This window comes from Babylonia areolata, chromosome 34 (assembly GCF_041734735.1).
Source record: "Babylonia areolata isolate BAREFJ2019XMU chromosome 34, ASM4173473v1, whole genome shotgun sequence".
In the NCBI taxonomy this organism is placed as follows: domain Eukaryota; kingdom Metazoa; phylum Mollusca; class Gastropoda; order Neogastropoda; family Buccinidae; genus Babylonia; species Babylonia areolata.
In genome coordinates this window covers 20347519-20360390 of record NC_134909.1, presented here as the reverse complement: position 1 = coordinate 20360390, position 12872 = coordinate 20347519, and the positions used below count along the sequence as shown (strand labels likewise).

General features: G+C 44.1%; 1 protein-coding gene across 3 annotated transcripts in view; it reads left to right on the top strand.

Moving 5' to 3' along the window:
- The first annotated feature begins 3963 nt into the window (after positions 1-3963).
- The window catches only part of LOC143277609 (uncharacterized), a 42049-nt gene continuing 33140 nt past the window's right edge, over positions 3964-12872 (top strand). For all 3 annotated transcript variants that reach the window (XR_013053764.1, XM_076582487.1, XM_076582488.1), the window contains exons 1-6: positions 3964-4052; positions 7073-7489; positions 8522-8655; positions 9923-10166; positions 11097-11129; positions 12635-12760. Coding sequence is in view for 2 of the 3 variants with exons in the window: in XM_076582487.1 (XP_076438602.1) it covers positions 3998-4052; positions 7073-7489; positions 8522-8655; positions 9923-10166; positions 11097-11129; positions 12635-12760 (1009 nt within the window). In the remaining variant the exon portion in view is untranslated. The remainder of the gene's footprint in view (positions 4053-7072; positions 7490-8521; positions 8656-9922; positions 10167-11096; positions 11130-12634; positions 12761-12872) is intronic.

The following is a 12872-nucleotide window of genomic DNA, read 5'->3' as shown; positions in this document are numbered from 1 at the left end:
AGATCTAAGTCTACAGAATGTATTTTTTGACGTTCACGGTAAACTTCCGCCACTTGCTCAAACCTTCAAATTGGTGTTAGATCCTTCCGATGCCTTCCTCTGAGTGCGCACCAGTTCAAATAGAAGTGTTCTCAAGGCTTGGGAATCGATACAAAAGGCGCCAGGCTTGTTCGGTATCTCTACTGCTGCTTCAACTAGAAGCTCTAGAAAAGAGTTGTGGTTCGCCATTTTGGGTGAGCCGCTCTGGCCGCTGTGATATTTCCCAGCATGCTTTTTTTTTTTCTTTTTTTTTTTTTACTCTTCTTCGCTTTGCTTCTGTCGTAACCATGGTATCCTGCGAAAGTTCAAACTCTTGTGCGTGTTTGTTTGTTTGTTTGTTTTTTAACTGGAATAAACACATTGATAGGTTTCTTCCCATCGATAAATTTCCGCGTCGATAGATATCTACCTTGAATACGGATTTCGTGTGGACACAAGAAGTTGAACTGGGTGACGTAAACATACGGACGCAAGTGATTTATCATGAATTTTGTAAAAGCGAATAGACGTATATGCGTTTTAAGAGACCAGACGTACTCTTCATACAACTTTTCACGACTAGCCCCGCCAACTCCCTCGCCAGTTCAGACTGCCTCTAAATGCAGCCGTTGTGCTATGTTTGCCTCTGTGTGTGCGTGTGTGTGTGTGTTCTTCAGTTTAACGTCTATCCACATACTGTGATTATAGATGGGGAAAAAAGTAATGAAAAATAAGATTCTTTTTTTTCTTTTCTTTTTTTAACTATGTACAAAGGAGCGAGAACCTAGAACCTATAGAACAAAATCAACAGTAAACTTAATTATTCAATAAATAAAAAAATAATAATGTCCAACTGGACTGCAAAGCAAGCATGTGCCTTACAGTACAAGTGATCCAGTATTGTGTGTTGCTCGTCAATTTAAACGTCTGTTCACTATAGTGATTTTAGACAGGGGGAAAGTGTGTGCCGTGTATTTGTATTTGTATTTCATTTTATCACAACAGATTTCTCTGTGTGAAGTTCGGGCTGCTCTCCCCAGGGAGAGCGCATCGCTATATACACTACAGCACCACCACCCTTTTTTCTTCTCTTCTTTTTTTCTTTTTCTTTCCTTTTTTTTTTTTTTTTTTCCTTCTTTTTTTTCTTTTTTTTCCTGCGTGCAGTTTTATTTGTTTTATTTATTTGTTTTTTCCTATCGAAGTGGGTTTTTTCTACAGAAATTTGCCAGGAACAACCCTTTTGTTGCCGCGGGATCTTCTACGTGCGCTAAGTGCATGCTGCACACGGGACCTCGGTTTATCGTCTCATCCGAATGACTAGCGTCCAGACCACCATTCAAGGTCTAGTGGAGGGGGAGGAAATATCGGCAGCTGAGCCGTGATTCGAACCAGTGCGCTCAGATTCTCTCGCTTCCTCGGCGGACGCGTTACCTCTAGGCCATCCCTCCACATGTGTGTGTGTGTGTGTGTATGTCTACGGGAACGTGCTTGAACTGAATTCATGAATGAATGAATGATATAGATATTTGCATGGCGCCTGTCCCTGGTCGGAGACCAAACTGTCAGCGGTTTACAAACACGATGTCATTTGCACAACAGGCTGCCTGCCTGGGTAGAGCCGCCGACTGGCTGCTGCCACTGGGCGCTCATCATTCGTTTCCTGTGTCATTCAATCGGGTTTCAGTCACGCACACATACACTTTCAGACAGACATGTAACATTTTGCTTGTCTGAAGGTTTTGTTTATTTACTCTGCCATGTAGGTAGCCATACTCCGTTATTTATTTATTGTCTCCCTCAAAGCCTGACAAAGCGCATTGGGTTTCGCCCGCTGGTCAGGGCATGTTGCCAAGCAGGTGTGTTGTGGCGTATAATTATAATTATATATGGATTTGTCCGAACGAAGTGACGTCTCCTTGAGTAAACTCAGTGAACTAAACTGTTTATTTTCTCCTTTGTTTACGAACAGAACGACACCATTTTTTTTTTTTTTTTTTTTAGGTTTAGTGGGAGGGTGGAGGGGAGTGCGGGGGGCGGGTGGGGGGCGAGGGGGTCTGCAAACATCATAGCTGGACCAAGTCGTCCGAATTGAACTGAACAGTTCCCTGAAAACTGGACTGGACTGAGTTGTGATGTTTTTCATGAGAGGTAATGTTTTTCAGGGGAAGTAATTAAAAGTGTTCACCCGCAGTTGAAGGTTTGAGGATGTAGCCATTTACATTCCGCCATCTAACTCTTAGGCTTCCCTTTTGTGCTTTCGTATTGTTTTTGTGTTTGTTTGTTTGTTGTTGTTGTTGTTTTTTTGTGTGAGTGTTTTTGGTTGGGTTTTTTTTTTTTGTTGTTGTTGTTGGTTTTTTTCGATTTGGTTAACTGTTTTATTTTGTTCATAGTTTAACGTCCGCGCGCGCGCTCACACACACACACACACACACACACACACACACACACACACACACACACACACACACACAGACACAGTGACAACACACACACACACACACACACACACACACACACACACACACACACACACACACACACACACAGGGGTGAAAGTTATTCAACAAGCGTTCTCTCTCTCTCTCTCTTTCTCTCTCAGTCTCTCTCCCTTTCTCTCTCAGTCAGGCTCCCTCTCTCTCCCCCTCTCTCTCTCCCTCTTTCTCTATCTCTCCATCTCTCTCTATCTCTCTCCCTCCCTCTCTCTCTCCCTCTTTCTCTCTCTCCCCCTCTCTCTTTCCGCCCCCCTTCTCTCTCTCCCCCTCTCTGTCTTTCTCTATCTCAGTCTCCATCTCTCTCTCAGTGTCTCTCCCCCTCCCTCAATAACTCTCACTCTCGCTCACCTGACTCACTCACACGCAATCATTTTATTTATCTCTCTGTCTCACACATACACACTTGTTTACTCGCTCACACACACGCATACTAGTACATTTTCACTGACCCACTCACTCACACTCTCATACATACACACCGTGATGTACATGCACTCTCAGGCACATTCATCACTCAACTCACATTCATACATTCTCAATCTGTCACTCTCGTTTAATCATTTCACACGCGCTCTTTCTTTCTCTTTTTTTTTCTTTTTTCACACACACACACACACACACACACACACACACCGGTCACGACACACACATTCTCATACACTCTTTCTGTTGCACAACAGCCGGTTTTTTGTGCATGTACTGGCCAATGTGTGTGTGTGTGTGTGTGTGTGTGCAAAACTGATTGTTGTTCTTGACTGTCCCCTCGCCGCAGTTCATGCAGGGGGGGTGGGGGGGGGGGGGGGGGGGGGGGGGGGGGGAACGCGAGAAGAAAAGATAACTAGCAAAAATGAGTGCACTCTTTTCAAATAAATGGCACACAATTCAAACAAAAGCTGCGTCACTAGGCGTTTGCACAAATCGTCATTCCGCGACAACATACAAGTCATTTGAATATCACAAGAAAAGTCAGTTCATTTTGGTTAAATTACTGTCTAGAACGGACTGATTAAAAATATCTTAATAAAGCAACAACAATTCGGAATGAAAATGATATTTCTGTATCAAATTGATCACCTTTTCCGTGCCATCCGCGAAAGTTCATCGGCGGAGTGATATTACGAAGATCGTCCCAAGCGCTCAGACGACAGTTTTTCACCAAACAAGTCATTAAACAAGGACAGTTAAAAAGAAAGGTATGTCATCTCAAACCACTTTAGCTAATTCAAGTAGTGCCTGTTAATTCTTATTTTAAGTTGAGTATGAATTGTTGAGGGATTATATGTCATGAACATGTAGTTATTCCATGTTTCTCACTCAAAAGTTTGCAGTTTCAGGAGTAATCTAAAAATAGAACCTCACGAGGAGTTAAAAATAATGCCGTGTTCATAAACTGTCTCGAGCTAACAAAAATAGGTCACACAATTTGAGGACAGACACGGGACAGGTAGAAACTTACTGCGCATAGTAGCGTGTATGGCGAATGCAAAATGGCAGCTATTGTTCGTGTGGTGCTTGTTCTGCTGATATGTTGGATACGGCAATGTGAGTAGTGAATCTGTTTCCACGGTGTCTTTTCGATTAGGTGGTTTAGACGTAATCAGTCAGGTGTACGTGACAGTTTTTGAGAAAGCATTTGCGATGTGCAGGTGTCACTTGTGGTCAAACGATTCAAGAGCAGTCACTTGTATGACATGCATGAAAATAGAACGATGAACATAAAACACGGACCCGCCTCTTTGGGTGTGATCTTTTATATAAATACAGTGACTTGAAATCTAATAATGACTATTCAAAGGATATGAGTGTATCACTAGTTTAAAAAACCTGTCTTTTCTAAAACGTTTTCGTAAATGTTCCCAGTTCAGTTGTGAATCTTTGTGACATTTTGTTTCACACTAAAATACCTCCATTTCCGGGTTCAGCTTGAGCTTGATAGCTGGCCGCAAAAAAGACCTTGTTTGCTGATGGCAAACTTTTCATGGTGGTGGTGTTGTTGGTTGTAATACTCAAACATAGAGCACTCAGAAGCCAAATCAAAGTTTGAGTGAAAATATGCAGCTTTGAAAATAGTACACTGCTTTTAAAGTTAAAGTTGAGCTTTATGTTGTTGTTTTTGTGTGTTTTTTTATCCTCCATTTCCTTTTATTTTATCATATCCTATCATATCAAGTGTCATGGCTTTTAGGTTTTATCAGCCTTTTGCCTGATCAATTAGGACTTCTTTTTTTTTTATTAAAAAAACAAAACAAAGCTTTATATAAGAGTGCGCAATTACTAATGTTATGGTTAGCTTCCTTTTGGAGAAATTAACTTGGAATCCATTATCCTTCCAGTGTTTATGAATAAAATTCTTACAACTGTTAAGTGTTCCTGCAGTGACAATGTTACTGGACAGATTATTACAGAAGTTAACAACCCTGTTAGTAAAAAAAAGTGTGAAAATTTGGTGAATGTCTTCATTAGTTTTAGTGGGTGTCCCCTGGTATGATTACTGCCCTTTAGAGTGAAAAGGTTTTGTGTACTGCTTTTATCATTATGTCCATGTAGAAGCTTTATATGTTTCAATCATATCACCCCTTAACCTGCGATTATTCCAGGCTTGGGACTTTCAAACTAGTTAGTCTCTCTGTCTCTTCATAGGACATACTACCTATCCCTATAAAAAAAAAATTTAAAAGTATAATTTGTTTGGTACATCCTCTCTGTACATTTTCAATCAAGTCAATATGTTTTCTAAGGTAAGGGGACCATACCACATTACCATATTCCAGTATTGGTCTTACTAATGATTTGAATAATGGCACCATGACATTTTTATTTTTATACTGGAAAAAATGGGTGATCATTCTTAAATGAGGGGTGTGACTACTGTGAGTGGGTAGTTGGGTGCATTGCTGTGCTGTACAGAGAGAGGGTGGAAGTGAAGGGGGTTCAGCTGGGTTTGCATGGACTGATGGAGGTGGTGGGGTTGTGTGAGGGATGTGAGAACGTGGTGGTATTTTGGAGAAGGGGCGAGTAAACTACCTGTCAGTGTAGCTGACCTTAATAAACAGAAGCATGTGTGTGTGTGTGTGTGTGAATGTGAATGCCTGAGTGAGAGAGTGTGTGTGTGTGTGTGTACACATACGTTTGCCTCAATGACTGTGTGTGTGTTTGTGTGTACTGTGTGTGATTTTTCTTTTTGGTTCCATCCCGTTTCTTTTGGCATATATATAACTTCATTTGCTTCCTTACAAAGAAATGCCAGAAAATGTTAAATGTCTCACTGTGTGCTGTAAAATACTGTACTGTGTGTGGTAGCAGTAGTGGCAATCTGATTGTTTTTCCACTTCAGTTGATGTTTGACAGGGGGGGTGTGGGGGGAGGGGGGGGGGAGAAAGGAGTGGGAGACAAGGGAGTGGGGACAGGAGATGAGGTGAAGAATAGGTGACAAAAATGTGCATGAAAACCTGCGTGTGCATATATAATACACACACACACACACACACACACACATTATGATAATATATATATATATATATATATATATATATGCGCACATGCAGGTTTTCATGCACATTTTTGTATCTCTCTCTCTCTCTCTCTCTCTCTCTCTCTCTCTCTCTCTATATATATATATATATATATATATATATATAATATGAATCAGTCTCTCGAAACGGGTACCATTTTTGTTACATGGGGGTCAAAAATTAAAATTGCTATTTTGCCTTCAAAACTCATCACACACTGTAGATCAGGACTTTCTCCTTCCCTCTGTAAGTGCATTGGAACAAGAGATTTTTTTTTTTTTTTTTATAATCTTTTTATACATGTGTGTGTGTGTGTGTGAGGTAGGGAGAGAGAGAGAGAATTGGGGAAAAAGGAACATAACCAATATGGTAGGAAAAGCTAACATCAAGCAGCTGTAACAAATGTCCTATTGGACTGCACAGCAATTGTAGACATTGTGTGTGTTCGTGTGTGTGTGCATGCATGCGCGTGTTTGTGTGTGTGCATGCATGGGTGTGTGCATGTTCATGTTTGTGCATGCATTTGTGTGTGTGTGCTTGTGCCTGCACATGTGTGTGTGTGTTTGTGTGATTTTGCTTGTCTGGTATATTTTGTTTAGCTTTCTTCATGAGTAAAAGTTGAGAGTTTTAATACTTTTAAGATGGGAGTTGGGGTATTGCACAGGAACTCTTGAGCCGAGACTGAACCACCTTAGCCGATTGTTGGTTTCTGATTTTATGTGAAACATGTCAAAGCAAACGCTGTTAAAGGTGAAGATGAAATATTGACTTTTTCTCGAAAGAAAACATTTATTTTGCCAATATTATTTCTAGCCAGGTAATTTTGATGTCAACACCCAAAACAATGCAGTCATATTTCCTTGTCATTCTTCAATTTTTGAATTCTTTCTGCTGTTCAAAAGTGATTTATTAGTGTGTTGTCCTTTGCAGGTTGTCACCTGGGAAAGTTGAATACAAGCATTATCTAAAATGTCATCCTGTTTGTGGATTTAAGGATGAACTGATGACTTACAACCCTCCCCTATCCCACCACCCCCCAAACTGTTACAGGTGATGCCCAAGACGGCCCTCCATCCAGAATCAGTGTCAGCCCCACAGTGATCCGACTGACCCCCAATACAACAGACAGTGGAACAAAGGTGACAGTTACCTGTGAACCTCCAGTGTCAGGTGTCTCGACGCTCCTCACTTTGTCTATAAGTCGCTGGAGCTTCACCAGTGACAGTAGCTCGGCTGTGGTCCTGCTCAGTGCAGTGGCAGGAGAGAATAATGGCAACGCCAAGTTGTTGTCCAATGCCAATCTACGAGGTGCAGAAGCTTCTGGGAGTGTTGTTGGGAGGTCCGTCACCTTAACGATGAACCAAGCTGGTTGTGGTGATGAAGCCATATATAGTTGTACAGCGGTGTACCTCGACACTCAAACCAAACCACTGACGTCCAAAAACCAAGCAGAGCTGAAGGTGGAAGGTGAGACGGTTTTGCTGGATATGTTGTCAACTTATGTAACATCATGTGCTTGTGATCTTGGCGCCTGGTCTTGACTGTGTTCCACTTATGAAACATCATGTGATACACTCAGGGCTTTCACCCTAAACGCCCCCCTCCGCCCCTCACCCCCCTCACCTCCCCCCCCCCCCCACACACACACGCACTCCTCCTGGGATATAGGCTATCATGGAGACCCCCACAATCCCCTGTCCTTCTTCTGTGCCTCTGGCTGGCTCAGGCAAGGCCCATTTTCTTGATGCCTGCCTGGGGGTATACCTCTTTGCCAAAGCATCATAACACTCGTGCATGGCATAATCAAATGCTCACTCTTCCACTCTGTGGCATCAGCTGTAATCAGACAGTCCCTTGAGGGGTGCAATAGCCAAGTGTTTAAAGGGTTGGACTTTCAATCTTAGAGTGCCGGGTTCGAATCTTGGTGACGGCGCCTAGTGCGTAAAGGGTGGAGATTTTTCCCGATCTCCCAGGTCAACATGTGTAGACCTGCTAGTGCCTAAACCCCCTTCGTGTGTATACGCAAGCAGAAGATCAAGTACGCACGTTAAAGATCCTGTAATCCATGTCAGCATTCGGTGGATTATGGAAACAAGAACATACCCAGCATGCACCCTCCCTCCCTGAAAGCGGAGTATGGCTGTCTACAAGGCAGGGTAAAAACGGTCTTACACGTAAAAGCCCACTTGTATACATAAGAGTGAACATGGGAGTTGCAGCCCACGAACGCAGACCAAGAAGACGGTCCCTCACAGAACAGGTTGTGGTCACTGCTGTGCAGAGCTCTGTGGACACTGTGACTGTCCACTTCAGATTGTCTCCATGATGAGCTGCCCTTTCAGGTTTACCTTTGGCTGTGGCCAAACTACAAGCTGTCACCTCAGCTGTGCTGATGAGAAAGAGAAGGCAGATATACTCAATGCAGTATACATTGAGAAACCCCCTACTCTCACCCCTCTCTTAATCTTTTTTCCTTTTTTTTTTTTCAATCTGGCCCAGTGAGTCCAGGACAGCTGGAGATGACCGCATCCCCTCCGGACGTGACGTTGTGGGCAGTGAACCAGATACTGACCTTGACCTGCACGGGGCCTGTGGGATCTGTCAACACCACGGGTGGTACCAACGACCCGGTGGTAAGGACGTGGCTCACATGTTTCTTTCTTCCACCCCTCCCGTCTTCTCTTCTCTTCGACTCCTTCCAGGGCTCCTTCAAGTCCTGTCTAATATTCTCCTTTTTTTTCTTTTTTTTTCAAAGTGTTGATGCCATCCTGACTAGACATACATTGATACAACATGTCTCGTATTGGGCTGACCAGTATACCGACCCAACCCAAAAGGGGTATTGATATTGTCTTACTGTCTTTTTTGTTGTTGTTGCCGGTGTTGGGGGGGTGCGGGGGGTGTTTTCTTGTAATTTTTTTGTTTGGTCTTTTAATTGGAGCGTTGATGCCTTTCCCAAGAGAGACAAACATGTGTCTCATCGGGTTGATCAGTGCAGTCTGGGCCAGCCCAGCAGGGGAGACAACATTTTCGCTTTGTCCAGCCCTGTACCTGACCAGTGTAAAGCAGACAAGTTTGATACTGGGCTGGCCGACCACCCTAAAGCCTGTGCTCCATATTGTGATTAATTAATGCACACTGCTTATTCTTTGTGTTGACCTGCAGTGGGTTGTTGTGTATCGTCCATTTAAGTATATTGTAATAAAATATTTGGACTTGGAGAGAGGGGGGGGAAGGTTCCCCTGTCTTTCGCTTTCCATTTCCTGTTTGCTCTTTCCTGGCTGAAATGTGTTGAGTGCAGTTTGAAACCTTGTTAAAAACTGTGCCAGTCGCCATGGCAAAGTGGTTATCTTTATGGAGCGTGCTGTGTAAAGACTGGAACCACACACGGCAGTCGAAAGGTCATCCACTTCACCAGTGCCACCGTGGGGAGTGTTGTTCACATTTCCTGATCAACACTGCAGGGTGTCTGTACCTCTCAGCCTGGTTGATCAGTATCCCTCCCTTGCGGAAACTCTATGCAAGATATTTTTCTCTTTTCTTTCTGTCGTTCTCTTTGTTTCTGGCTTCTTCTTCTTTGTTTGTTTTCCTGCCATCTTTTCCTTTGTTATTTTCTGTCTGGCTAGTTTGTTCACTTTGAAAAAAAGAATTTTTTTTTTTTTACTCTTTTTATTTTATTTTATAGAAAGCCATAAATATTTTTTTGTCTTCTTTATACTTGATAATCTGTTCTTAAGGTTGTTTTTTTTGTGTGTGTGTGTGTGTGTGTGTTTTTGCACATTAGACATGTATGTCTAATCTATCCAGTCCCTTTCTGTTCTGTTCTTTTATAACTGCACTGTTCTGTACTGCGCTATCCTATTCCAGTCTGCTCTGACCGGGCACTGGTGGTGTTTGCAGGTGACGTGGGTGTGGCAGTACAGACGGCTGGGCATGGGATGGTCAACCTACGACGGTCCCCAGTCCGACATCACCACGGGCGGCTTCACTTCCAAGGCCTGCCTCAAGGAGCAGACCAGCAGCCTTCGAAGGCGCCTCGCCTTAAACGACACGGGCCGCGAGTACCAGTGCTTCGTGCGCCGCAACGGTCAAGGCTACGAACGTTTCGCCGCCTCTCACTATGTGGGGACGGTCACTCCTGATGGTGAGTGTGTGTGTGAAGGGGGTGGGGTGGGGTGAGTGTGTGTGTTGGGGTGGGGGTGGGGCGAGTGTGTGTGTGTAAAGGGGTGGGGTGAGTGTGTGTGTGTGTGTGTGTGAAGGGGTGGGGTGAGTGTGTGTGTGTGTGTGTGTGAAGGGGTGGGGTGAGTGTGTGTGTGTGTGAAGGGGGTGGGGTGGGGCAAGTGTGTGTGTGTGAAGGGGTGGGGTGAGTGTGTGTGTGTGTGTGTGTGTGAAGGGGTGGGGTGAGTGTGTGTGTGTGTGTGAAGGGGTGGGGTGAGTGTGTGTGAAGGGGTGGGGTGGGGTGTGTGTGTATGTGTGAAGGGGTGGGGTGAGTGTGTGTGAGTGTGTGTGTGAAGGGGTGGGGTGAGTGTGTGTGAAGGGGTGGGGTGGGGTGTGTGTGTATGTGTGAAGGGGTGGGGTGAGTGTGTGTGTGTGTGTGAAGGGGTGGGGTGAGTGTGTGTGTGAAGGGGTGGGGTGAGTGTGTGTGTGAAGGGGTGGGGTGGGGCGAGTGTGTGTGTGTGTGAAGGGGTGGGGTGAGTGTATGTGTGTGAAGGAGTGGGGCGAGTGTGTGTGTGTGTGAAGGGGGTGGGGTGAGTGTGTGTGTGTGTGAAGGGGTTGGGTGGGGTGTGTATGTGTGTGAAGGGGGTGGGGGTGGGGTGAGTGTGTGTATGTGAAGGGGTGGGGTCACACACACACACACACACACACACACACACACACACACACACACACACACATGCATTTGTATGCATGAATGCACACACAGATACACACACACACACACACACACACACAGTAATACTCTAACTGGTTTGCATTATATGCACACGCTTGCACACTCAGTCACACTACGCATGCAGGCATAGCTTCCTTGCACACGTGAGCTTTTGGTACATGTGCTGAACTTTTTGTGCAGGAACCTCACCTGACAACAGTGAGCCTAGTGCATGTGAGTTTCTCTGTGTCTGTCTCTCTTGTCTGTCTGTCATTCTGTTTGTGGTTTGGTGTGTGTCTGTGTGTGTGTGTGTTTGCAGCATGTGTTGAGTGTGTATTTTCAGTGTGTGTTGTCTTGTGTAAGATGCAGTGGTGCTGAAAGAATGAGTGAATAAACTACACCACACCAGTTTCCTTTGTTTTTTTGTTTGTTTTTAAAAAAAAATCATTGTTGCTATTAAATCTCTCGTGGTCTCATTGCGTGTTGTGCTGTGTGCGTGTGTGTGTGTGTGCAATGTGTTTGTTGTGCAGGTGTTAAAATGACATGAAAGTATATGGGTATTATATTGACTTTTGCATAAGCTGATGTCCACATACTGTAGAGGTAAATGCATACATGTATGCCAGTGTGACTGAAGGCCACAGTCATCCTGACAAAGTTTCAAAAAGTTCCTTAACTCATTGAGCCCAGCATCCGAGCATTGCTCCAGTGTCAAAATTCTTCTCCTTGGAATGGTTTTCACCTTCCTACGTATGCATAAAACACAAAGCAAGGAAGCCAACTTTCACTGTATTTCGGATGTGCCCACACATAATTTGGGGGTGGGGGGGGGGGGGGGGACACAGCATATTTTCTGAGTTATTTTTCAACTCAGTATGGCATTGAAGCCTGCTGAGGTTGTAAACTCATAAGGGTTGAAAACTTGAATGGGTTAAAACGTTTCCAAATTGTTCCATAAAGGTCACCAGCCAGTTGCTGCTGTTTGATATCTCTCCCTGAGTGGGGTAATATTTTGCACGGGACAGGAAACCGAGTCTGCACCAGTGGGTCATTGTATGTTGGATTACATGTGATTTTATCCTTTTGATTGCCTACACTTTTTGAGGTCAGCTGCATTCCATATGCCGAGGGAAAAAAAGCTGTGTCGGTGGTGTGTGTGCACTCCACCTACCGTAGCTTTTGTTTGGGAATTTATGTATGAAATTACAGTGATACATAGTAAGTTCTGCTTTTACATGGTAGGGTAAGGTGATCTAATTCCGACCGATTTTTCATGGATCAAAACCTGACCACTTTACACAGTCACCTTCCTCCCATGAGAAGCAATGCCAATCAATTCACGGCAGTAGCCCGGGAAATCCTTGTTCAGTTCGCCAACGGAATAAACCGATTATTTTGACCAATGAGAACATCACAGGAAGTTGATGGTGACGTATAGCGGCACGAAAAGCACTCCATATGTGTGCGACTTTTTTCTTCTTCTTCTTTTATCTTTTCTTTTGGTGTCATATACTGTACCATGTCAAACTGATGCAAACTAGGCCTATCGGTTTGCACTACTTGGCCAAATTTTGCGCGGCTAACAGTGAAAAGACGAGCAGTGCTGGCCCGGTCCGCTCTCAGCCAATCAAACACCTCTAAAAGCTATAAGCACTGAATCATCCCTTTGGCCAAGGCTCTTCTTTTTCTCTGGTTTTTATCTGGTGTCTGTATGTATGTTTCAATTCCTCTCACTCCAGCAAGCACAGCCGATGCGGGGGCCATTGCCGGAGGTGTGATTGGAGCGCTCATCCTCATCGCTATCATCGTTATCATCGTCTACTTCATGGTCATACGTCCCCGTCGACAGAAGCAAGAGGAGGAATGTGAGTATTCTCTTTGCATTTGCTTACTTTTGAACAAGGTTAAAGGTAACATAGCCGGTGACTTCGTATCCACTGTGTATTGTGTTTTGTTTGACTGTAGTGTGTATTGTGT